Source organism: Nannospalax galili, unplaced genomic scaffold (genome assembly GCF_000622305.1).
Source record: "Nannospalax galili isolate Female #2095 unplaced genomic scaffold, S.galili_v1.0 scaffold763, whole genome shotgun sequence".
Taxonomy (NCBI): domain Eukaryota; kingdom Metazoa; phylum Chordata; class Mammalia; order Rodentia; family Spalacidae; genus Nannospalax; species Nannospalax galili.
Genome location: NW_008349451.1, coordinates 1,090,049 through 1,116,749, shown reverse-complemented (window position 1 = coordinate 1,116,749; position 26,701 = coordinate 1,090,049). Strand labels below are relative to the sequence as shown.

General features: G+C 42.0%; 1 protein-coding gene across 4 annotated transcripts in view; it reads left to right on the top strand.

The window, feature by feature from the left end:
* Ints13 (integrator complex subunit 13) overlaps positions 1-24,757 on the top strand; it is a 28,026-nt gene extending 3,269 nt beyond the window's left edge. Inside the window, exons 3-17 of one of the 4 annotated variants that reach the window (XM_008846875.3) lie at positions 175-249; positions 4,554-4,756; positions 5,194-5,274; positions 7,470-7,560; positions 9,411-9,539; positions 11,100-11,184; positions 12,859-12,945; positions 13,096-13,185; positions 14,137-14,315; positions 15,761-15,931; positions 16,175-16,329; positions 16,837-17,067; positions 18,868-19,007; positions 23,608-23,743; positions 24,514-24,757. In XM_008846875.3, coding sequence (XP_008845097.1) covers positions 175-249; positions 4,554-4,756; positions 5,194-5,274; positions 7,470-7,560; positions 9,411-9,539; positions 11,100-11,184; positions 12,859-12,945; positions 13,096-13,185; positions 14,137-14,315; positions 15,761-15,931; positions 16,175-16,329; positions 16,837-17,067; positions 18,868-19,007; positions 23,608-23,743; positions 24,514-24,553 — 1,893 coding nt within the window. In that variant the 3' untranslated portion in view covers positions 24,554-24,757. Of the gene's footprint in view, positions 1-174; positions 250-4,553; positions 4,757-5,193; positions 5,275-7,469; positions 7,561-9,410; positions 9,540-11,099; positions 11,185-12,858; positions 12,946-13,077; positions 13,186-14,136; positions 14,316-15,760; positions 15,932-16,174; positions 16,330-16,836; positions 17,068-18,867; positions 19,008-23,607; positions 23,744-24,513 lie in introns of all 4 variants that reach the window. The other 3 variants (XM_017801614.2, XM_017801613.2, XM_029570311.1) reach the window with 3 other exon arrangements.
* The last annotated feature ends 1,944 nt before the right edge of the window (positions 24,758-26,701 follow it).

Below are 26,701 nucleotides of genomic sequence, written 5' to 3'. Positions count from 1 at the left end.
GCAAGACTCAGTACCAGAATAGCACTTGCGTGCTCTAGGCTTTCTAGAACTGTTAAACGAATGAATCCGACAGTTGTGAGTATAGGAACTGCACAGTATTTTACAGTACAGTCATGACTGAATGAAATTAGAGTGGAAGAGTTGAATTCTAATTGTGTCTTTGGCACCTGTTAGGTGAATTTCATTGTGAGTGACTCTGGAGCACACATTTTAAATTCATGGACTCAAGAAGACCAGAACTTACAGGAGGTAGGTTAGGCTTGAACTGTGCCTATTGAAATGTGAAATACTTCGTAAAAATTATTAAAATCCAGGTAATGGGGCTGGAGAGGTGGCTCAGTGGTTAAGGACATTGGCTACTCTTGCAGAGGACCCGGGTTCAGTTCCTAGCACCCACATGGTAGCTAACAACCAGGAGATCTGAGGCCTTCTTCCTGATCTCTGTGGGCTTTGTGTGCGTGCACGCCTGTGGTGGACTTACATACATCCAGGCAAAACACACATAAAATAGATACTAAATCAAAAAATTTAAAAATCCAGGTAGTGTCTGCACATAGTTTTAAAATCCCAAATTGTATCAAAAAAAAAGCAGCTGCTTTCTCCCAGCCCCTCCCTCACCGGTAAGCAGAGCTCAGCCGTAGTTTCTGGCCTTTACTGCCGTATTAAGTATAATTTCTACATGGCATGTTTTACTTCCATTTATTGTGTTTGTAATTTAAACTCTTTTGCTTTGTTAGTGACGGTCTCGCTTTATACCCCTCACCCATGCCTTTCCCTTGGCTTTATACCCTCACCCATGCCTTTCCCTTGGCTTTTCTAAGTTGTTTTACCAGAATTTTTGGTTTGTTCAGAATTCCATATTTGCATTATAACGTCCACAAAAGCGTTGGCTACTGCTTTACCGAGTGTTGTTTGTGTTTATTTGTACAGAATTCTATTTGTGGAATTGGTCATTCCCTTTTCCCTGTGCTTGCTTGTTACGCATGTCTTCAAAGCTTCTCGGGACTTTTTATCTTGAATGTCAGATAATTTAGCTGTTTGGCTTTTTAAACCCTTGTAAAGAACTTCCCAGGGACATAGTCTGAAGAGGCTGCCCAACAGCAGTCCTCTATTCTCACGTCGCACTGTTTTCTCCTTCCTGTGGAACAGTTTGTTTTGGTACAGTATTACCTCCACACTTCATGGAACTTCCGGTACTCTCTGTTGGTCTTTTGAGTATAGAAATTCTTTGTTGGAGGCCACTCTTCCTCAAAGTTGTGAGGGCCTCACCCCACTGTGTTTCTGCTTCGCTGTTTCTGTTGAAGAAATCCAGTATCATTTTTCTTCATAATTTCCAAAAGCTTTGTTTGTTTTAAGACAGGGTCTCCCTGTAGCCCTAGCTGGTTTGGAATTCACTGTGTAGACCAGGCTGGCCTTGATCTCACAAATCTGCTTGCCTCTACCTCCCAAGTGCTAGGAATAAAGGTGTGCACCACCACGCCCAACCAAGAATCTATTCTTTCCTCATTTGTTTGAAAAATTTCAGTGCTGTGCTCAGTGGGTCTTTTTTCATTTGTTGGGTTGAGCCTTAGAGTCTTGAGTTCAAGAAAATGTCTGTCCTGTCTGTGGCTTACTGAGCATCTGAAGCATGGCCAGGGCCATGGAGGAACCGGTTTATGCTCAGTAAGACACACTTAGGCTGTGACTACTTACGGGACAACATGGATAGAGAGCCCAGCATTGCAGAGATCTGTGCTGAGCAGAGAGCCATGCTGGGCAGGACTGGTCCAGCATCGTGCCCTCCCTCTCTGCCCTGCCCAGCTCTGCTCTGAGGCAGGTGAGCATGGCACTTGTCTGGCTGTTTTTCAGTAAAGTAATGTGATTCTGTGTCTGGGGTCACCAGGGTAGCTGGCTAGGGTCTGAGAGTTAAAGTGGGCTGTGCATCAGCTTTAGGCTATTTGTAAGTTTTCAGCTTCTGCCTCATCTCCGCTTCGTGTCATGCTTGGTGCCTCCAGGTCTCAGACTTCTCTTAGGTCCTGTGGGCCGTGTCGTCCTCACACCGCCTTTCACTTGTGAACGTTGTTGGTGTTCCTTTCCTTGTTAGCTTTTGTCTCCTTTTCATCTGTGGGTTTCATACCTTTTTTTTGGTGGTGGTAGACGTGGGGGAAGAGTCCTGAGGACTTCGGGCCTCAAAAGTGCCAAACAAGACCGCCACGAGCTCCATGCTCTCTGTAGTCTTGCCAGGCCTTGAATTTATGATTCTTCTGCCTCAGCCTCCCATGTAGCTAGAGTTACATGTCTGCTCCATCAGGCCTGGTGGGTTCATGCTTGTTAAAAAGTGCTGCGGTCTTAGTGGAGGGAGCTTGTGGCCTGTCATTAGGAATGTTGAGTTGGCAGTAGCGTGTGTCTTCTGCTGTTTAGTTGGACAAAAGATGTCGGTCTGCTAGGCTCCTTGCTGACAACAGGAACAATGTAAGAGAAAGGAGCTGATACCGGAACGCACTGTTTGAGTTAGTGCATTCAGAATGTTCTGTTAATGCTCCTCAATGGAAGTGACCCATTCTGAGGTGAGGTGTAGAAGATACTTTAAGAAAATGTGTTTAGCACAGTGGTTGGTCATAAAATACTTGCGATTAGGTTTTCTCTTTGAGACAGGGTCTCCCTGTAGCCCCAACTGTCCTGGAACTCACTATGTAGACTAGGCTGGCCTTGAACTCATAGAGCTCTGCCTGCCTCTGCCTCCCCAGTGCTGGGAGTAAAGGCGTGCGCCACCACGCCCGGGGTGATTAATATTTTAACCTGTAAGCATATCAAACCTTTTGTTATTTCAAGTCAAGTCACTGAAGGAATAGGTTTAATTTGTTTGGCTCTGAATTTTTACCTCTCCAAAATGGTCCTAATATTTTTCCATTATTTGAGAAAAGTGTGAACTTTCCATAGGCCATCTTTCCTCTGCTACCTTGGAAGTGCGATGACAGCATCATGCGGCCTTTTCTAGCTGTGCTTGAATGCACAATAAGCACGCATTTGTCTGATGTTCCTTACAACACCACTGTGGAGCATCTAATGTAAGCACATGTGAGGGCAGAGGGCAGGTGTGCAGTTGACGCACTTGCTACTTTTACATGGGTTCTAGGGATCGAACTCAGGTTGTCAAGTTTGGCAGACCTGCCTTTACTAGCTGAGCTGTCACCAGCCCTACTCTGGGTTTTATTTGGTGCTGATAATTGAGCCTTGGGCTTCAGGTATGTTAGGCAAGACCTAGCACCCAAGCTGTATCCCCAGCCCTGTGTCTGTTCTGTACTTTGTTTTGTATTAAGTTTTGAAATGGGTTAAAGCTGGTCTTCATCCTTTGTTCTTTGAGATGGTTTGGCTATTCTGGGTCCCTTGCCAGCCCACTGTCAGAATCAGCTTTGTGGGCACCAAGATGCCCACTGAGGTTCTGATAGGAAGTACACTGAACCCGTAGATTATTTGGGTAATAGTGCCATCTTAGTATAAGGGCTTTCAGTCCAGGAACACAGGAAGCTTTTCCATGTATTTAGATCTTTAATTTCTTTTATCAGTGTTTTGTAGTTTCCAGAGTATAAGTTTCTCATTTAAGTCTATTTCTAAGTATTTCTTCTTTTAGGAGTTACTGAAAATTGATTTTTTTTCCTTAGTTTTTGGATTATTCATTATAAATATATATAAATACAGTTAGTTTTGTGTATTGATTTTTCTATCCTACAACTCCACTGAATTAAGTAATTGACAGTCCTGGGAACTGGCCTCATGCTTGGCGAGCACTCTACCACAGGGCTCCAGGTCCTGCCCTCAGTTAACTCTAGTGGCCTTTAGTGGGTTCTTAGGTTCTGTGTGGACAAGCTCATGCCATCCTTGACAGAGATAGCCTCTGGATTCTGTGGGCTTCTTTTTCTCTTAATTGTCCTGACAAGAAGACCTAGTCTGGTGTGAGTAAAATGATGCATGTGGTCCTCCCAGTTTGTATCACCCGTGGACACACCCAGCTTTTGCCCATTAAGCATGAATGCTGTTGGTGGGCTTTCCTGGGTGTCCTTTCTCTATTGAGAAAGTTCCTTTCTGTACCTAGGTCCTTGACTGAATTTTGTTTTGTTTCATTTTTGTTTGGATTTTATCAAAAGCTTTTTCTGTATTTATGAAGATGATTATGTTTGTGTTTATTTGTTGCTTGTTTGGAGACAGGCCCTGAACTCACTATGTAGACCAGGCTGGTTTCAATCCTATAGTGATCTGCCTGCCTCCATCTCCCAAGTGCTGGGGGATTAAAGATGTTTGCTTCATACTTAAACCTGGTTTTTGTTTTTTTACTGGTATCTTTCCTTGTGTTTATTATTATTTTTTATATTGTATCAGCTTTGCATTTCTGACATGATCCTCTGTGGTCGTGGTGTAGAATTCTTCTTTGTGTGCAGCCAGAAGGTTTGCTAGTATTTGTTAAAGGTCTGTGTCCGTATTTTTAAGAGCCATTGGTTTGTAGTTTTCTCGTGTTTTTCTTTTTTGTCTAACTTGTCCTATTTCTTTTCAACATGGTTATTTTTCCTTTTGCTCAGCTAATGGCAGCCCTGGCCACTGTGGGGCCTCCTAACCCTCGGGCCGATCCGGAGTGCTGCAGTATTCTGCACGGTCTTGTTGCAGCAGTGGAAACCCTTTGCAAAATCACCGAGTACCAACACGAGGCTCGAACTGTACTCATGGAGAATGCAGAGCGTGTTGGAAATAGAGGACGGATAATCTGTATTACAAATGCAAAAAGGTGCACTATTAGACATAGGGACTCTTTCCCTGAGGGAATTTCAGTTATGATTATATTTTTTATTATTGAAAAGCAGACGTAGCTTGTAAACATGTAAGTATATTGCTTGTTTGATGTGATGAACTCTCAAGACTAGCTTACCTGGGTGATTTTTTTTTTTTTTTTTTTTTTTTGGTCTTTTTGAGACAGGGTCTCCCTATAGCCCCACCTGGCCTAGAACTCATTATGTAGACCAGGCTAGCCTCAATCTCACAGAGATCCACCTGCTTCTGAGTCGCAAGTGCTGGAACTAAAGGCTTCTGCCTCCTTGCCCCGTATGTTTGCTGAAGTAATTTTAAATGTTGACACCAACATAATGCAGCTGAATAGTGGGAGGTCTTTTTCTGTTTATTTCTATATATTCTTTTAAGTTTGCTCTGTCTTTTTTTATACCATAGTGATAGTCACGTACGAATGCTTGAAGACTGCGTCCAGGAAACAATTCATGAACATAACAAGCTTGCTGCAAATTCAGATCAGTGAGTATTACCCATAAACAAACTCTGTGTGATGTGTACTTTCATTATAATTATTTGCAATGATCTTAATATATTTGATAGCATTTCCTCAAACTCTCCACTGCTTTGACAGATTACTCTAAAGCTCTAAGTTTGGTCAGAAATTCTTTTTCATTTTCCCTTAACTTTAGAATATACTTTTTCCTTATAGGAAAGAAGATCAGAGGGGTTAAAATAATAGATGAATTTTAATGCATGTTTTTGATGGATCGTTCTTATACTTTGTTAGAAAACCTCCAAATTCTAGGTGTCATCATTCGGTATTTGCAATTCAAATTGTTGAAAAAATATTTTATTATTTTTATTTTATGTGTATGAGTGTATTGCTTGCATGTAAGTAGGTGCACCTGTGTCATGCAGGACAATTGTTAGCCACCATGTGGGTGCTGCAAATCAAACTCAGGTCCCCTGCTAGAGCAGCCAGTGCTCTTAAGCACTGAGCCATTTCCCCAGCCCCTTGCCAATTCAAAATTACAGCTCATCGCACCATATGAATTCTTTGAACTAATAGCCGTCGGAAAGCAAAACACTGTCCCTGCTTTCTGCTCCTACCAGCATTTATGGATGGTCAGATGTGTTTCCCAGAGCTACCAGTTCTGCCAGTGTATGGACAGCATCTGGGCATCTGCAGTTCCGTTAGGACACCAGCTTCCTGGACCTGCAGATTAGCGCTCAGTCCTTCAGGGTTGTACTCTCTCTGTCCCTTTCAGACACCAGGCTCAATCTCAGTGAGTCCCAGGTTACTCACAGTGTCCAAACTGGCTGGCTGTCAGTTGTTCCCACAGCCCCTCATATTTGGCAGTCCGCTGTGATGGCTCACAGCACCCAGGAACATGGAAACGTGTGTTAGAAAGGATGTAGATGAAGAGCAGGTGAAGAGGTACCTGGCGGAGTCCAGTAGGGTCCCAGGTACAGGGTGAGTGTGCCGTCTTCAGAGCACGGATCTTTGCAGACCCCAGAAGCTCTGAGCTGTGGAGACTTTCCATAGGCGTGATGGATTACTATTTCTTCCGCCCTTCTGTCCTAAAGGGTGGTAGGGCATGGTTGAAAGGTTCCACGCTTCTGATGGTAGTGTGGTTTTCCTGTGATAATTCCCATCCAGGAGCTGTGGAGGTCCCAGCAAGAGTCAGGTCATTAGCAAAAATGTGCTTTTACCCAGGAAATTCTGGGGTTTAGAAGCCAACTATTTTAGGAACTCTGCCTTTAACTAGGTCCGTATCTGTGCTGAGGCATGAGTGCACTCCCCAGCATCGCTCACTCACTCAAATAAATATGTGAGAGAAAAGAGACTTGTGAATCTATTTAGGTGAAGAGGGCAAATAAGCAGATAGACCTAAGAGTGAATGTCTAAGTGTAAAAACGTGGGACACTCGGGGTTGTGTTGCTATCACACTTTGAGCTTGTCTTCAGAGTACAGTGTTAGGGAAGGGCTGGTGAAGCGGCTCAGTGTTCGTTAAAGGCGTCTGCTGCCAAGCCTGACAACCTGAGTTTCCCCAGGACCCATAGGGAAAGGAGACACCTGACTTCCGTAAGTGGTCCTCTGACCTCCACATGTGCACCGACGTACTTGTGCCCCACACCCTCAATAAATAGAAATTAATTGAATTAAAAGTTGGGGAATTGTTTTTGAACATTACCAATCTTGTATTCTTTGAGATAATCAAGTACAGGTAATGGCTAGTATTTCCTGATTTTTTTGTCCTTAAAAACTAAGGTAATTCAGTATACACTTTTTTCTTTTTCTTTTTTAGGCAAGGTCTCACTTTAGCAGCCCAGCCAACTTGGAACTTTGTGTAGCCCAGGCTGACCTCAAACTCTTGGAGATCCATCTGCCTCTGCTTCCCAAGTGCTGGGATTAGAGGCGTGCACCACCACACCTGGAGATACTCATTTTGTTTGTGATACTTGTAGAAAATTTTGCTTAATTATAAGACCTTTCTCCTTATATTTTTTAACACCGAACATTAAAGTTTTTGCATTTCATGTACTTAGTATATGAATATATCACTTATACACTGTGTAACTAGTTAGCTTAGAGTATTAACAGTAGTATCTGTTGTAGTCATACTATTTAATTTTGATAAGATTGAAGTCATTTATTTGAATTCTTTACAATATATATCTTACATTTTAAGTGAAAAGGTTTTTTTTTTAAGTCTTATGCAGATTCAAAAATGTGAGCTGGTCTTGATTCACACCTACCCAGTTGGTGAAGACAGTCTTGTGTCTGATCGTCCTAAGAAGGAAGTAAGTATAGAAGGACTGGAAGAGGAGGGGATTGTGAGTTACACTAGCGGTGCTGAGAACAGTTAGCATCGGGCGTCATGTTGCTGCTACTTTGTGCCAAGAAAATATTTGAAAATCTGAAAACAAACCTATGTGTCAAACGTTGAAGTGGTCAAACACAGGACTGTCATAGTGACCGATCTCAACTGTTCTCTGTGGTACTTTGACGTCTATTTTAATGAAGTGTATTGCAAGCCCATATGCAGTTTTTATTCTTCCTAGTTCCTTCATGAATTTCATTTATTTTAGTAACTATGTAGATTTTTTTTTTCTTTTGAGAAAAGCAATACACTTAATAAAAATAGTCTCTGATGGCAGAGACACCAGTTTTTTAATATCAAGGCAAAGTTAGTTCCCAGCCTTTACTTTCTACTTTTGAAAAAATTTGGCAAATTAACAAATTTTTTTTGGATTTATTATTTTTTATGTGCAGGAGTATTTTGCCTGCATGTGTGTAAGTACACCCATGTGCGGTACCCATGGAGACCGAAAGAGACCCCTGGAACTGGAGTAACAGGCAGTCGTGAGCCACCGTGTGGGTGTTAGAAACTGAACCTGGGTCCCCTTAAGGGGAAGTGCTCTCAACCTCTTGAGCCATCTCTCCAGCCCTAAATTTAAAAAATTTTTAAAGATCATTCTTTTCATTAGTGAGTAGACTCACAGCACATCATTCTCCATCAGTAGTTTGAATTTAGAAATACAAATGTATCAGTTTATATCATTGCAGTGAATGTATATTGGATGTTCTAGTCTTTATTTTGTGGGTTTTTTTTTTTTTTTTTTTGGTCTTTTTGAGACAGGGTCTCCCTGTAGCCCAGGCTGTCCTGGAACTCACTCTGTAGACCAGGCTGGCCTCGAACTCACAGAAATCATCCACCTGCCTCTGCCTCCAAGTGCTGGCTATTTTGTATTTTTAATCTATGAATTTTTTTAAGTTATATTTTTTTTATTATCTCTATCATATTTTTAGGTGGTTTCCAAGCACCTGATTATTTTCTGCCCCTTTTAATGATATGATATGTTGGTTCTAGTTTGTGATAACCAAAATACTTTTTTACAGTGGTACTGCTCTGGAATGAAGACATTTTGTTAGCTCACTGTAACTTTTTGCTGCCTTGTCTGGTTTTAGTGATGAAATCAGATGTGGCGACTTACACATTCTTCTTTAATGTTTTGTTTTTGTTTTTTTGGGGGGACAGGGTTTCCCCACTACGCCCAGCTTCTTCTTTAATTTTTATGTGCAATTTTGCACTTGACAAAATGAAGAATTTTATTTCTATGAATTTCAATTCTGTTTTGCATATAAATAAATGGAAGTAAAAATAAATTAAAAATGTATTTAATGCCAGGCATGGGGGTGCACACCTTTAATCCCAGGAGAGGTAGAGGCAGGTGGATCTCTGTGTGTTCAAGGCCAGCCTGGTTTATATAGTGAGTTCCAGGCCAGCTGGGTCTGCAGGGAGACCCTGTCTCAAAAAGACCAAAAATTTAAAAAAAATAATTAAAAATGTACTTAAAGATTGCTCCACTCTGAGTTTTAAGAGGACACTGTGTCTGCTCACTGTTGTCTTACCTAGTGTCTCACATAGCTTCTCGACTATGGGGTAGTAAACTGATTTTACTGTGTTAAAAGAATGAATATATGAACATTTATTGCTAAAATAATTACGGTTATTTTTAGACTGTCTTTCCCCCACCCCCCAATTCTAAAAAGCTACTTAATTCTTAAAGGTATTGTTGGAATAAAGTATTTGTCACTAGGTTACAATGGAGTAATGTGTGTGGGTTTTTCTTTGTGGACTTCCCTGTAGTTGTCCCCGGTTTTAACCAGTGAAGTCCATAGCGTTCGAGCAGGGCGGCATCTTGCTACCAAATTGAATATTTTAGTGCAGCAGCATTTTGACTTGGCTTCGACGACTATTACCAATATTCCAATGAAGGTAAGGCAGTTCTTTTTCCTGACATTTTGAAAGCTGTACTTTGCTCTTTGAATATTTGCTTGATGTGCATTGTTCATTTGATTGAACCTTGACTTTCTCTCACCATGTCATGTTTTGTTTTGCTAGCCCACATTCAATGTCTCTGGCCAGGTCAGTAAACACAACAGTCACCAAGAAAGGCTCACAGAGCTGGTGCCTCTGACTGTTTCCAGTAGCAGCGTGTCATAGGAGAACTTTTAAAGAACTTTGTTCTTATTCTCATAAAAATATCCTCTATGTTTTAAATTATTTCTCTGTGGTTCTTCTCCTGAGAGTAGGATTAGATTTTACTCTTATCTCCTATATTTTGCTCTTGCCTACCCAAGTATAAAGATGATTTTGAGTCATCGGTCTGACTGGAGAAGTACATGGCTTCCAGTCGATTATTTCTCTAGGTGAGGAGCCATAGCTATGAGTCCTGTGACTTTATCAGTAGGTTTAAGATCTGCCAGTCCCTGTTCCTGTGACTAGGTTATCAGGATCAGCGGTATGCCCAGCACAGTGAGCTTCAGGTGAGCCATTGACTGGGCTTGAGTTCACTGCAGTGCTTACGTCTAAAATGTGCAGCAAGCACTCCACCTATAGTCACCTCCCTGTGGTCCAGCTCAGCTTTTCTCTCTCTCTCTCTCTCTTGAGATGGGGTTTCACCTTGTAGCCCATGCTGATTTGAAACTTGTGACACCCCCACTCAGCCTCCCTAGTCCTGGATCACAGGCAGGAATCGTGGGGCCAGCCTCATTCTCAGTTTCCTGCCACTGCTGCCTTGTGAGCACTGACGTGCAGGAGAAGCCTTGTCTCTCTCCATGGCCTGTCCCCATGCTCCAGGGCAGGTTCTTTGCTGAGTCTTTCGGACTGGCCCTTTGGGGTCATGTTGATGCAGAAGCAATGAACAAAATAACGTCAAACATACCTTAGTGTGTCGTTTTCTGAGTTAGAAGGAAGGTTCCCCGAAGGTTAACAGATGACTTGCTTGTTGAACTTGACATTTGTGTGCCTCTGTCGTGATTCTTCTTCAGTCCTCGTCTGCTCTAGAGAATAGATGATATTGAAAACAAGTTGCTGAACTTGTTTACTAGGTAGTATTCCCTATTTAAATAACGTGTTCACTAACTCATTGCAGATATTTAAAGATGCCATTTCCTGTTTTTAACAACTATTTTAATTAATGTATATAAATTATTTCAGTTATATTTCTTATGAAAATATTGGCAAGCTAATAAATACATTTGGAATTGAAATTTTTCAGAAGTTTTAGATAAGTCATTTATGTTAATTCTGACATGATATAAGAAAGTCATTACTCATTGCCTGTATATGGCCAATAGTTGTAAAGCACACTTCATGGTGCTGTTCAAAACCATTGCATCTTTAAATAAATTACTGAGTACACTATCCTGTTTTTTAAGCTAGTCATGGCCGAATATATTTGACCTCACTTCAAGCAGAAAGCAAAGTAAATAATTTATTTCATTGTTTTAAAAGCATACCCATTATTTAAAATTTCTTAAACTTTGCTTAAAGGAAGAGCAGCACGCCAACACATCCGCCAACTACGATGTGGAGCTGCTTCACCACAGAGATGCGCACGTGGACTTCCTGAAGAGCGGTAAGAGGCATTTCAAAGTCCTTTTTGTAAGATCTAACAAGAGCAGAATGGCCTAGGCGCGCACCCATCCCCAGACATACCTGACAGCATCACTGTTAACGTCTGATGTTCTGTGAAGTTTACTTTTGGAAAGAGGGAGGAGCTTCAAGCTAAAACACAGCAAGTTCTGTGTTTCTGTGTTTCATTTTGGATACTTGTAAATTACAGGTACAGGTCAAATGAATCTTACTATTCCATCCACTCCAAAATTCAATGAAATTTTAAGAGTCTGAAAGCCTTAAAACCTGACATTTGACTCTGTACTTGAAGATGCTGTCAATCTAGATCAATGCTAACAGAGCTAGGTGGACATCGTGGATCATGTTGTGTGCATCTATCTGGAGCCCGATCGTGAGCCAGCTGCAACATTTGTTACATGTCTAAGGAATCTGGGAATTCACTACTGAGTTGCTAAGAGGAGAAAAACTACTGTGAAAAATGCACTTACTAATGTTTAGCAAAGGAAGGTAGAGAGATGGCTCAGCGGTTAAGAGCACTGGTTGTTCTTACAGAAGACCAGGGTTCGAATCCCAGCACCCACATGGCAGCTAACAACTGTCCATAACTCCAGTTTCAGGAGTATCCGACAGCCTCTTCTGTCCTCCGCGGCGGGCATTGCACGACATGGGTACACTTACCTACATGCAGGCAATATACGCATACACATAAAATAAAAATAATAAATAAAATATTTTGAAAAAAAGAAAATACAGCTCATGGAAACTGCTAGGAACCTGTGACATGATGTCAGTTTTTAAGGTATCTGTGATTTGGTTTGTTTTGGTTTTTTGGTTGTTTCGGTTTTTTGGTCTTTCTGAGACAGGGTCTCCCTGTAGTCCCACCTGCCTTGGAACTCACTTTGTAGACCAGGCTGGCCTTGAACTCACGGATTCACCTGCCCCTGCTTCCTGAGTGCTGGTTCCCTGTCTCGCTGCAGCATCTCTCTGCCCCCTGCAGACCTTGTGGTCTTCCTGCCTACCCCTGCCACAGGATCCTGACTTCCGCTGGTCTCTGCCTGAATGCTTTTTCTTCCACCCTTTAGTTTCTGCTCTGTCCTCTAGGACTGACACCTGTCTTTCCTTCTCAGGGACGCTTTCCCAGTGTCCCTGAGTAGATCTGAACGGCTCTCAGTACTGTGCATGTCTTCAACACTGTCAGCTTCGTGGTTTCAGGTTTGTTCGTCATTGGACGACCTGGGTGCTCTGCTCTGCTGAAGGCGCCATTAAGGCGGAAATACTGTGGTGTTTCCTTACACATTCACTTCCGAGAGCCCTTATGTTTCCTCTAAAGAAACTCATTTGAATTCAGTTGCACATTTAAGTATTGATCTGTGTTACTTTGTCATTTAAAGGTGTGGGCAAGGAGTGACCATTATGATGTGTGATGTTTGTAGAATTTTTGTTACTGACCCTAGATGGTTAAGTTAGTACATGAAGGATTGGAAGGGGAATTGTTGATTTGGATCAGAACTAGTTAGCCATCCTCTGCTTGTCATTTTTTTCTAGGACAGTGTGAAAAGAAAATGTTCTCCTGGATCTTCTCTGGAACTCAAACTTACTTTGAAAACGTGTGTAAACGATTCCTTTGGCGTTTTCAATCCTCTAGTAACGTTAGTGTTTCTCTGACCTTTTAAAGGTGACGCACACTTGGGTGGCAGCAGAGACGGCCCCTTTAAAGAGACAGTGACTCTGAAGTGGTGCACACCCAGGACCAACAGCGTAGGTGAGTCGCCGTGATGGGAAGGGTGCCAAGCCAGGGCTCTAGAGTATTGCTTTGCTTTTCATTGCTTTGGGGACTTAGTGAGCACGTTTTTGTTTAATTGTGGGGATATTTCTTTATATTCTTTCAAATCAGTGTTCCCTTCTATTTCAGAATTACACTATTGTACTGGAGCGTATCGAATTTCGCCTGTAGATGTAAATAGTAGACCTTCCTCCTGCCTTACTAATTTTCTTCTCAATGGTAACTTTTATCATCATTTAATGGTTTAATTGCAGTTAGAAGTGAAATAATTAGTGTCACTGTTTTGTCAAAATACCCTTAACTGTTTTGCTGAGGTTTACAGAATGACTGTCTGGCTTTCAAACTGTTATATCTAAGCAAATTTTATATAACATAGTTCTAAGTATTTTTATTAGGAAAAAAATTGACCTTTAGAGTCTAATGTGTGTTTTTGGAAGCTAGAATACTAAGACCTTTGTCTTGGCCCCTTAATTAAATATGTATGATTTTCTTGGAATACTTCACTTTTATCAGATACATATTTCCGCATCACACCTGATTCTTACCTATGACCTTAAATTCATGGTTTCCTTATTTATTTATTTGATAAATCTCAATTGTTGACTTCTAGCTCCTAAATCTACATTTTCAAAGCTCTTCTGGTAATTTTTATGATGGTCTAGGTTTTGGAACCATTGATTTAAAAAATCAGTCTTCCTTTTTGTAACTTAAATTTCATTGCTATGCTAAGTACACTTTATCAGACTGTGCAAAATCCATATTTGACAACATTCGGACCTGTGAAATAAAAAGTAGTTCCAGTGACCGCATAATGTGGTATTGTGGGAGGAAGTCAAGACCATGCCTTCTCCCCCAGTATCTTACAGTTTTAATGACCTGAAGGTTTCCTAGCAGTTTTCACTTGTCATTTTGAATGTCCAGGAGAAAAGTTGCGTGTGAACTTGAAATTGAGTAAAACATACAAGCACAGCACTCTACTGCTTTTGGAAAGCAATCCAGATCACTGTGTAAGCGTTGACGTGCCCGAGAGTGAGTGAAGGTGTTTTGGAATTGAGTTGTAGATATGTTAGCTTAGCAACGTTGATTAAAATATGGGGATCAGCAAATCAAATGAAAGCACCCAGACATAAGCCTTGCTGCGATAAATAAGCTTAATCTTGCTTTCGACAGGTCGTTCTGTTTTGTTGGAACAGCCACGAAAGTCAGGTTCCAAAGTCATTAGTCACATGCTCAGTAGCCATGGAGGAGAGATATTTTTGCATGTCCTCAGCAGTTCTCGGTCCATTCTAGAAGATCCACCTTCCATTAGTGAAGGCTGTGGTGGAAGAGTCACAGACTACCGGATTACAGTAAGGCTTTATTATCTGTACATTTCGTTTGGCGTCTACCATCAGTTAGCAAGTAGTTACTGAGTTCTTTTTAGATGTTAAGGTTATAGAAAAAGACTTGGAGGAGGGTGATTCCTGTTTCAGTAGGTGAATTTCTGCAGTCCTCACTAAAGTCACGCTGCACTCTTCTATGTTACATATTCAGCATGTGTGAGAAGTGTCTGGTGGACTCAGACACTGGGACTACAGAGAAGAAGGAAAATTAGACTGTTGCTCCGTTCTAATTTGATTTCTACTTATTGAAATGTCAAACATTTGCATATTTGAATGGCAGCTGCTTTAAAATACATTAACTGTTTGAGTATTAGAAGGACCAAACAGTGAAATCACGTGCCTTTTGGTAGAAAGGCCTGTTTTTCTTATTTTCCATTCACCCTCCCTCTTTTGTATTTGGTATTTCATAGCTACTTTGTCGAGGTGATTGCCAAAATCATATGTGGATTTATGTATGCAGTTATTCTTCAGAAACCATAAAGTATTGTGTAGTGTGTATTTTTACTAAGCTTTTCTTTTTTCATCATTATTACTATTTTTATTTTATGTGTATGAGTGTTTTGCCTCATGGATGTAAATGCACCCATGTCATGCTGTACCTGAGCAGGTCAGGAGAGGGCATCAGATTCCCCTGGAACTGGAGTTACAGATGGTTGTTAGCTGCCATGTGGGTGCTGGGAATCGAACCTAGGTCCTCTGGAAGAGCAGCCAGTGCTCTTAACTGCTGAGCCTTCTCTCAAGCCCCTTATAATTTTTTTTTTTAATAAAGGGGAAGCCAATCAGTACTCATTATGGAAAACTAAGAGCAAACAAACACCTACAAACACACACACAACAAAAAGTCTAACTTGCCTATAATTCCATCATTCAAAGATGAATACTGTTGACAGTTTGAAGCTCTGTGAAGTGGCATTTAATAAGCAGATTGGTCTAATGTGGTTAACTTGTACTCTATATGAGAGTAGTTAAATTATAGGAGTGAAATAAAGTTAACATCCCCGAGTACTTGAAAAGGGACAAGTAGTAAGGCGTGGTGGCGCACGCTTTTGATCCCAGCACTGGGGAGGCAGAGGTGGGCAGATTTCTGAGTTCCAGGCAGCCTGGTCTACATAGCAAGTTCCAGGCTAGCCAGGGGTACACAGTGAAACCCTATCTCAAAACAAACAAGCAAAAATAAAGAGGGCAAAGTAGACGCATGCATTTATGCCTGAAGCTGTCCTCATTTCCACTATAGGAAGGTGGGTTACGGTTCAGCTTCAAGACTTGGGGGGGGGGGTGCAGAGGGGCCCATTAGAGAAACGGCTTTGTTGCCAGTCACAGGATGGAAGACGTGAGGGAAACAGACTGTTAGTTGTAATCCTACTGAAACATTAGAGATAGTTTCTAATTTTATCTTATTTGGTTATCATTAGGATTTTGGTGAATTTATGAGGGAAAACAGATTAACTCCTTTTCTAGACCCCAGATATAAAATGGACGGAAGTCTTGAGATCCCTTTGGAACGAGCAAAAGAGCAGTTAGAAAAGCACACCCGCTACTGGCCTATGATTATCTCACAAACCACCATTTTCAACATGCAGGCGGTAAGTCTGCTCCCTTCTCTTGTGGGTTACTGTGTGTGTAGCTGTAGAAACAAGTCGTAATGGTGCCGTTCTCAAGAAGGAAAGCACGTTTGCTGCAGCTGGTTAGTGCATGAAGACGGAGCTCACAGCCGCAGACTTCCCTCCCCACTGCCACCCTAAAGTCAGCTTTACAATCAAGTTCTTGAGTGCTTTGATAATGTGTTTTTCAAGACAGATTCTTTGTTTTATTTTCAAATGTAACAGGTAGTTCCATTAGCCAGTGTTATTGTGAAAGAGTGTTTGACAGAAGACGACGTGCTGAATTGTCAAAAAACCATATACAACTTAGTGGATATGGAAAGAAAAAATGACCCTCTACCCATTTCCACAGTTGGTACCAGAGGAAAGGGTCCTAAAAGGTAGGGGTTTCCCTTAATTTCTCTATACATCACACTTACTTCATGAACATTACGTCTTAGCATAATTTCTCTGTGTGTAAATTATTTGAAGATGTACATGTACATATGATGGAGACATAGGATGGTAGGTGTTGCTACATTATAGTTTAGAATTCCACTCTTGGGACTGGAGAAATGGCTCAGTGATTAAGAGTACTTACTGCTCCTCCAGAGGACCCAAGTTCTGTTCCCAGTACCCACATTGGGCAGTTCACAACCTCCTGTAAATCTAGTCCAGTGAATCCCATGCCCTCTTCTGGCCTCTGTGGGCACCTGCACGGTCTGCAGATACCGCCCCCCCCGAAATATGCATAAATAAAAATAATAAAAATAAATGTTTAGAATTCCATCATTGACTGTCAAGTAAAAGGCAAGAAGCGTATCTTCCATTTACCAGTAGCAAGTGACACTTAAATATTATTTAATGTAAAAGCATTTCTGAGAGTGTTATTTTCAATCTTACTGCAGAGATGAACAATACCGTATCATGTGGAATGAATTAGAAACCCTTGTCAGAGCCCATATCAACAACTCGGAGAAACATCACAGAGTTTTGGAATGTCTGATGGCATGCAGGAGCAAACCCCCAGAGGAAGAGGAACGAAAGAAGAGAGGCAGGAAGAGGGAGGACAAGGAGGACAAGTCAGAAAAGGCAGCAAAAGAGTACGAGCAGGAAAAGCCCTGGCAGGATTCCGAGAGGTGACTGGCGCTGGGTGTCAGCACGGTGCTTTCGGCTGAGACTGCTCGGGGCATGCTCAGACCTCATTAGTGCATGCTTACCCATCTGTGACCATAACTTTTTTAGGAGGTCTTTCTTTGCTTTAAAAAGGTGCAGTGTTGGTTTTGCAGACCAGCTTCTGGGTGTCATGCCATTTGATCTAGTGTGCTCTTTTAATGTTGTGAATTTCAAATACATATTTTGTGTTGAGTGGTTTGCTAGGCCCTTGTCAGGAGCTCCCAGCAACACAGTGTGGGAGGCTGCCCTTGGGAGCAGAGGAGCGTGCAGTCCTAATTCTGAAGCATTCCTCAGCAGTGCACTGCTTCCCCTTGATGTGTGATTTCAAGGTTTAAAAAAACTAAAAAGTAAGAAGACACATAAATAAAATGTTAAAACGAAGGCCGGCCAGATGGCCCAGCTGGTAAAGCACTTGTGGCCAAACCTTATGACCTGAGTTTACTCCCTGACATGGCGAAGGAGAACGCTGACTCCTGCACGCACATTGTCCTCTGACTTCTAAATGTGCTCTACAGCACATGTGTGCCCTCTGAGTACATAATAAATTTTTTTTTCTTTTTTTTTTTCTTTTTTTTCTTTTCATTGCAGCTGGTTTGTTTGTTAGTTTGTTTGTTTGAAGCAGGGTCTCCCTCTAGCCCCAGCTGTCCTGGAACTCACTATATAGACCAGGCTGGCCTTGAACTCACAGAGATCCACCTGCCTCTGCCTCCCAAGTGCTGGGACTACAGGCATGCGCCACCACGCCCGGCCCATAATAAATTTTTTAAAGTTAAAAAAATATTATGACTGAGCTGTCTATTCCTCTGCCTCCTTGCCACAGATCAGCCAAACAGTTCAATAAATATTCAAGTGGCTTCAGCTAAGTACTTAGAGACAAAGAACTTTTCATTAAGGACAGTTTAAACATACACTATTCAATAAGTGCATGCCTAGTGCCTGTAGCAATTCATTCATAGCAGACCTCAGGTCATACATACGTCTTTCTACATCTGCTACCTTCATGATGCTCCATGGGATGCTCCATGGGAACATGTGGATGGTAATTTTGGAAATCCTATCAGTTTATAGATAAGTAGAATACTTTTATTCCCTTCTGTTTAAGTAGTTCACTTTTAGCTAGGCGTGGTGGCACACGCCTTTAGTCTCAGCACGTGGGAGGCAGAGGCAGGCGGATCTCTTGAGTTCAAGGCCAGCCTGGTCTACATAGTGAGTTCCAGGCCAGCTGGGGCTCCAGGGAGACCCTGTCTCAAAAAGACCAAAAAGGAAAAAAAAAAAGTTCACTTTTTCCTGCAGACTGTAAGAGGAGGAAAGACCTGCTTCAGGCCCTGCTGACCTTCAAGTGCCCAGCTGCATACATTGAAAACCCTTCTCTCCCTGATGAAACACTAGAAGCTTAGAATGAGGCTTTCAACTCAGGAGACCTAAACCCATTTCCCCAGTGTAGACAGCAGAACAAAGGATGGGGAGGGTTAGTCTGATCTGTGGTGTGTAATAGTATTTCCTTCACCTTTAAAATTGGGGCTTGTCTTTAGTTTCCCTCTTTTGGTTTTTCCTGTTTTATGGTGACTAATCCTTGAACTATTCTGTTATTCCTAGGAGAGGAAAGGGAAAGTTGTGTTTTATTCATTAAGCTCTTTTATCTAATTTTAGACTATCATGAGGTCAGATACGTTTTGTGAAAACTGATGTGCTGCACAGATAGTTTAATTACTGGGCGTTTATAGAATTCTGAAATTAAACTCTTTTATTTGTCCCTCTACAAGATTAAAAGGAATTTTAGAACGTGGAAAAGAAGAGCTGGCCGAAGCTGAGATTATAAAGGATTCACCTGATTCCCCAGAACCTCCGAACAAAAAGCCCCTTGTCGACATGGACGAGACTCCGCACATGGAAAAGTCCAAAGGTAGAGGCAACCCTGGGCACGTGCTGGCCGTTTCCCAGCTAGGCTCTTGTCTTGTACTGAGTAACTTACATTGTGTCTGTAAGAAAGAGCTCCTGACTACTTCCAGGAGTGGGGCAGGTGATTGTCTGTCCCAACCTTGGAAGACCTAGGCAGTAAAGATAGTTTTCAGTATTTAAAACATAGTAGTGTTGTACCTCCATTAATGAAGGCTTTGTAAAAGAACTATAAAGTCTGCCCTTCAAGAAATTATAAATTTGGAAATGTGAATCTGCTTAGTAAGTTCCTGAAACTACCGAGGGCTAGGTTATGGAAGACAGATTCTTCCCTGAACTCTTACTAATTTTTTTTTTTTTTTTAGTTTTTTTGAGACAGGTTCTCCCCATATCTCCTGCTGGTCTGGAACTTGCTTTGTAGCCCCAACTGGCCTTGAACTCACAGAGATCCACATGCCTCTGCCTTCCGAGTGCTGGGATTAAAGGCATATGCCACCGTGCCTGGCCTAATATTTTCAATTAGTGTACAAAATTACTGGTTTCATTAGGACATTTTCATACACAGAATGTCACTGTCATTGCTCATAGGCATTTTCTACACACTGCCCTCTACTGTCCCTCCTGTACCTGTCCTTTACTGGTACCATCCTCCCAGCTAGTCTCCTTACACACACACACACACACACACACACGCGCGCGCACACAAACGGATTCTGCATATAAAAAATACGTGCTGTGTTCCCACCCACCAACTCTTCTGGAACCAGGGAAGGATGTATGATGCTAATGTGTAGTAAATTAAGATATGGCTTGAATGAGGGTAAGTGAAGGTATTATTATTGTCCATGTTTTCACTGTAAAACTTTTCATCTCTTATTTATAGGTTGAGAACTTTTAATTTCCTCTTGAAGCAGTTCTAGGTGTTAACAATAGGACTTGGGCTTCAGCTCCTGACATCTGGGCCTTAGCGTCCTTGACGGTCACCTGGGTTCACTCTTCTTAGGCTACATAGGAGGTCATCAGACTGATTGGTGTCTTGTTCCTGAGCCTCTCCTAAGGCAGAGAGACCAGGGCTGGCACCTTGCTGTTTCAGACAGGTCATCCTAGGGATTGAGCAGCCTGGCTTGCTCCTTAGACAGCTCTGTTGGTCTGCATTGTGACGTGTTCTGGTCTGCAGGTTTCTAGTGTCCTTAACATTGGGGAGTCAGAGATAACCCTTGAGGTGGTCTACTGGAGTGTCTAGAAAATAGGAGGCTTTGAATGCCTGTCTGTTGGTCAATTATTTTACACCTCACATGTCAGAACTTACCACTGTGGGATAGAATGAGAAATTCAGGCACACGTTTATTTTCTGGAACATCTTTTATTCTTGGACGGTTTCATACAGCATATCCAGTGTGTCTTGATCACACCTCCCAGTTACCCTTCCCTTGCAAACCCCCCACTGTGTCCCTTTCCGCCCTTTGTGTTTCTTCTTTTCTCTCTCTTTTCTGGTGACTCACTGAGTCCATTTGGTTGACGTATGTTGTGTTTTCCCTGTGAGAGGAATTTAGGTGTACTTAAACAGTGTGTCAGCATTTCTTGGAAAATAGAACTCTAAAAGTATCATTTATGCTGACAACAATTACAAGTAGCTAGGGCTGGAGAGATGGCTCAGGTTAAGAGCACTGGCTGCTCTTGCAGAGGACTCCAGTTCGGTTCCCAGCACCCACGTGGCAGCTGACAACCATCTGTAACTCCAGTTCCAGGCCTTCTGACCTCCTGGGTACTTCATGACATGGGTGCACTTAGACACACACACAGGCAGTACACTCATACACATAAAATAAAAATAATAAAATATTTAGAAATTGAAAACAGCCAAAATATGTATTAGTAAAAGAAAATGATTACTAGTGGTCCGTAGAAAGGAACGTATATAGCCAGGAATAGTCCTGTTCCAGATGCTCACAGTTGTGCACAGGTGCTGCCCCTGCATCCCAGGGCTACTCAGCAGCATGTGGAACACTGCACTGACAGTTCACTGCCATTGGAAGCTTTTTTTTTCTTTCTTGAGACAGGTCTCACTATGTAGCCCCAGCCGGCCAGAAATTCACTTTGTAGACCAGGCTGGCCTGGAACTCACCTGCCTTTGCCTCCTGGGTGCTGGGATTAAAGGTGTGCACCATGACAGCCCTGTGAAGCATTTTAAGTGCAGGATCTGTTTAATGTACTGTCATCACAACCCACTGGCGTCCCTGCTAAATGAGTGAGGGAATGAATGACCACATGGAATTTAGGAGGAAAGTAAAGCAGGCTTCAGTCCATGTATGTTTGATCCTAGTGTTGCTTAAGAGTGTTTTCATACACGTACACCACTCATTTGGGTGAATTTCAGCTGTCGCTAAATGAATCCCTGAGACTTGTTCCCTGAAAATGGCAAGGCCCGTGGGGAAGCAGTCCCACTGTGAGCCGCTGTCTGCCCTTGCAGCTGCCCATTGGGGACTGACGGTTGGAAAGTACTTGTTTTCCGTTCTATTTTAAGGCCTACGTCATCCTGTCTCTCCGGATCAGCAGCTTTCCTTATTATACCTCAGTCTCGCCGGCTTTGGAAAATGACTTCTCACACCTCCTCTCATAGTCCGTTCTGTGCTGGTGTGTATCTACGCTGTCCTGAAGACTGGGCTCTTAGAATGCGCCCTCTAGATTTGCTGAAGATGTGCTCCACTTTCTTGGTACAATACAGTAGCATTTTGTTGGCATGTTGGCATTCAGTTCAGGATCACAATGTTTATAGTTGCCGGAGCAATGGTATTGCGGGTGATTTATTTATTTGTGTGTGTTCAATTTTAAAATTTTTGGCTAATGAGTGTTATTTTATAGAAAAAAACATACATTTTCATTTTTAATTTTTTAAATGTCAAAAGCACTGTTTATACAGTAATACTAACTTGCTGCGGTGCGGGTCTCTGGGTTTAGACGTTGTGTGAAATGGTGTAATGGTTGTCAGCACAGTTGCCACCTGATGTCCCTTCATGTCCATCCTGTGTTCACCCCGTCCCCAGTACCCAGGAACTGCCGTGTGTGTGCTGTTCTGAAGCTGGGCCTTTTTCACAGTGTCTCCCAAATGCAGTCAGATGTGCTGTCTGGAGGTTGACACTGTCTGGGGGTCGGCTTCATCACATGGCATATGTGTTTGAGAGTCATCCGTGAAGTGTGTGTCAAAGAAGCCCCACCAGTCTGTTCCCCACTGCAGTGTGTGTTGTGGTTCCGCATCCCCGTCAGCACTGGCTGTTGTCTGGTTACTGTTGCTCTGCTTTTCTGACAGGTTCTGGTCAGTTCCTGACTGCGTCCGTCTCCTCCCGACTGTGACTTATGTTTGGAGCTTCTCGTTTGCATGTTGTTCAGATCTTACCTGCTTTACCTTGGGTCCTTTCCTTTCTGTGGATTTTTTAGTGTTTCTTACTTACTCTGGATACAAATCCTTGGGGGTGTGATCTGGAAATATTCTCTCCTGCTGTGTGGCCTTTCCTGTGAATGTAAATGTTGAAAAGTAGAAGTTGCCAATGTTGTTGAAGTCGAATATATCAGTTTTTGCTATCGTGATGCTTTCGGCATTTGTAAAAATTTAATCTGAAGTCCTGTTTTCTTTTAGGAATTTTAGGATTTTACACTCTTCGTTTAAGCCATGATATATTTTGAATATTTTTATTTTAGCAGCCTCTTCCCCTCATAAAAACCGTGGGCCTTGTGCACATGAGGTGAATGTTCTACCACTGAGCTCCCCTTTGAGTTTTTAATAAGGGGCAAAGCGTGGCCCAGTGTTCACTTGGTGTTTGTTGAGGAGACTGACCTGTCTCCCTCTCCTCGCCCTGGGCGTTTATTTCAGAAGTGTGTTGGCAGTGTCGGGGCCCTGCTTCTCTCCTTTTCTGTTGGTCTGTGTCCCTTCCTGATCCTGCAAGTTCTGCCTCCAGTCGAGTAGTGCGGAGTCCTCTTCTGTTGTCTTTTCAAAGTCACTTTGGCTCTTCTCGTTCTCTCACTTTCTTGCTCAGGAAGTGAACAGAGTGGCCAGCCTGAGGCTGTCCTCCTGAGAAACACCCAGCGTGTTTCTTGCCAGTGTGGCCTTTGGCTCTAGCACCTTAGAACTTGGCTTTTGCAACTTTCCCTAGATGATGAAGGAATCCTGCTTTATCTAGGTTTATCACCAGCTGCCTTCTGGAAGCTGAGAACCCTTACAAGAACCGACTCAGGTCTCTTACGTACACAGCCCTGCATTTTGCTTCTAGAGGGAGTGTGTCCTCCGTGTGAGCCCCCATGGGAATCAGAGCATGAAGGAGGTCTGGGAATGGGCTCCTCTGTCTCCCCTGCCGCTCCTTCCCCTCGATGACCTGCTGTGTGTCCTTACTGTGCTGCTGCTATCATTCTTAGTCACAAGCATAACTTTGAGTCATTTGAGTCCTGAGCTGGTCTTGGGGACCCTGGTACACACGATGTTAGTTAGAAGAAGATGCGTTGCCTCAGTTACATGCTGAGCAGTAATAGAAGTAAGCCTAAGGTCGGTCGGTGGGTTTGTAAAATTTGAAGTAATCATTTTCTGCCTTTTTCTCTTCTTTCTGATGTCACACCAGGACCAATATCATTGTTGTCCTTGTGGAGTAATAGAGTCAACACTGCCAATTCCAGAAAGCACCAGGAGTTTGCGGGACGATTGAGCTCTGTCAATAACAGAGCTGAGTTATACCAGCACCTTAAGGAGGAAAATGGGTTTGTGCTATTTACTGTTAAACAGTTTTTGTTAATTGTACAGTCCCTTAATGAACACACAGGCCCTTAATGAACACACAGCCCCTTAATGAACGCACAGCCCCTTAATGAACACACAGCCCCTTAATGAACGCACAGTACCTTAATGAGAATGGCTTGCTCGTTATGGTCAGCAAGTTTTTGCTATTATGAACTAATGCACGCTACCTCCAAGGAGAAAAAAATGAACTTGTTTGATTCTTGGTACTCATGCAAGGCCCTGTTTATTGATGATAATTGTGAAACTATTTATTAGTTATAGCATTTTTTTCAGGGAAAAATCATAGAGAACATTGAATCTGTATGATGAAGAGGAAATGCTTTCCTATCAAGGAAGATAGTGTTAAAATGTTAGAATGGAATGAATTCCAAACCTGATGATTTTAATCAGTTTTTAGAAGAAATCCTCCTGAATATATTGGCAAAGGAATTTCTTCAGTAGAAATCTTTGACTAAGCGTAGAGACTTGTCCCGTATTTCTGCTTGGAGGAGGGAGAGCAACACAGGGAAAGGAGCTGGTAGCCTTTGAAAGGTAACTCGAGGGAAGTCCCTGGCCTGTCCACTAGCCTGCCCAGGGAGGTGGCTGGACTGTGGGAGGGCCCAGAATTCTGTCCTTCCTTCGAATGCTCGTGTTCTGTTCTGAGAGTAGGTCAGTTTTAGCTCCGATAGACAGAGTAGGTGAAAACATGGACTGTTAACTCATGCCTCATTTTCCCTTCTCACCTTTTCAGGATGGAGACCACGGAAAATGGAAAAGCCAGCCGTCAGTGAAGAGACTCGAGGAACTAAGTTTAGTAATGCAAACATATTTTGGGCAGAATTTGATATAAGTACTTTTACAGCAAGATTGTATAGCTATGTTGCCTGGACTGGTTTTTACATTTTTAAAACATTTGAACAAATTATCTTTTTTGTACTAATTCTAAGATTGGCAGAGTCAAAAAATATACATTTGAGATTTGTCCTCCCAAATCGGGATCCAACAGCCTCTTCTGATCTCCGCGGGCATTGCGGGCACTGACCTACATGCAGGCAACACACACAAAACTACCAAAAAAAAAAAAAAGAAAGAAAAAAAAGAAATACAGAGTAGCCAGCAAAGTCACCTTCTTCAAGTGTTGGTGTGTCATAACATGTGGTAGCTTGAAGGAGAATGTCCCCAATAGGCTACAAGTACTTGGACATTTTGTCCCCAGTTGGTGGCCTTGCTGGAGGAAACATGTCACTGGAGGCAGACTTTAAGAGTTCTTAAACCTTGCCAGGTTTCCAGTCTCTCCCTGCTTCCTGTGCCTGCTTGAAGATGTGATCACTTGGCTTTCCGCTCCTGCTCTGGCCACCTCTGAGGCCACACCTCCCCACAATGATGGGCTCTTACCACTCTGGAACTATAAAGCAAATAACCTCTTCCTTTTATAAGTTACCTTGGTCATGATGTTTTTTCACAGCAACAGAAAGTAGCCCTACAGATGTGTCAGTTAGAAAGTGTTCACATGAGTAGTCCTAGAGATGGTCACTTGGGATATTATATCACTCTTCCAAAGTAATTCTCAAAATTTAGTAAATTTAAAGCATCAGAATAGAAATGCAGAATGTTCACTTTTATATTACCCTAGCACTCAATGCTATATTTTTCTATCTTGAAGGTCTTTAGAGAAAGAAAAATCTAGTGGAAAAGCAATATTGCTTTGTTGCAATTGTCCAAAAAAACAATGAACTTGCATTCAGCTACATAAAGATAGACTTTTTTTCAGAGAAGAGTCTCAAGAGACAAGAGTTCACTGAGAGATGTGGAAAATGTGACTGATCTTTACCCAAAAGTACGCCCCTCCTGTTTGTTTTATTCTAAGTAAATCTCCTAACTTAAAAACTTTGTCACAAGGGGCTGGAGAGATGGTTCAGTGGCTAAGAGCACTGGCTGCTCCTGCAGAAGACCTGACGTCAGTTCCCAGCACCCACATGCACCTAACCATTCTTAACTCCAGTTCCAGAGGATCTGGTGCTTCTTCTGGCCTCCATGGACATTGCATGCATGTGGTAAATACATGAAGAAAAACATTCATACATATAAAATAAAAATAAATATTAAAAAACTTTGTCAGAAGTTAACTATTAAAGAAAGGATCAATTATATGATAGAAAAAATACAACTGTCCGTCAATAGATTTTGAGATGTCATCCTGATGAGTCATTATCTGTTATACTTAGTCTCTTTCCACTTTCCTTATCCCTACACCTTCAATAGTCAAATTTGAACCACATTCATTCAATCTAAGTCCAGAACAAGGGGAGCATTCATCTAAGTCAATGACAAAAAGTTATATAGAAAAAGTATTACAGATCAATAAGACATTGAGGATAGTATATGCCTAGAATGATTAAGAGAAATTTCACAGAGCTTGGTGATGTAGCTCAGTTGATAGAGTGTTTGCCTAGCATGCACATAGCTCTTGGGTTAAAACCCAGCACCTTATAAAATCAGGCATGGTGGTGGCATCTGACTGCAACCCCAGCACTTGGGGTAGAGACAGGAGGATCAGAATTTTAAAGTCATCTTCTGCTACATAGTGAGTTTGAAGCCAGTCTGGGCTGCATAAGGAAAGAAAGAAGAAAGAAAAAGAAAGAAAGAAAGAAAGAAAGAAAGAAAGAAAGAAAGAAAGAAAGAAAGAAAGAAAGAAAGAAAGAAAGAAAGAAAGAAAGAAAGAAAGAAAGAAAGAAAGAAAGAAAGAAAGAAAGAAAGAAAGAAAGAAAGAAAGAAAGAAAGAAAGAAAGAAAGAAAGAAAGAAAGAAAGAAAGAAAGAAAGAAAGAAAGAAAGAAAGAAAGAAAGAAAGAAAGAAAGAAAGAAAGAAAGAAAGAAAGAAAGAAAGAAAGAAAGAAAGAAAGAAAGAAAGAAAGAAAGAAAGAAAGAAAGAAAGAAAGAA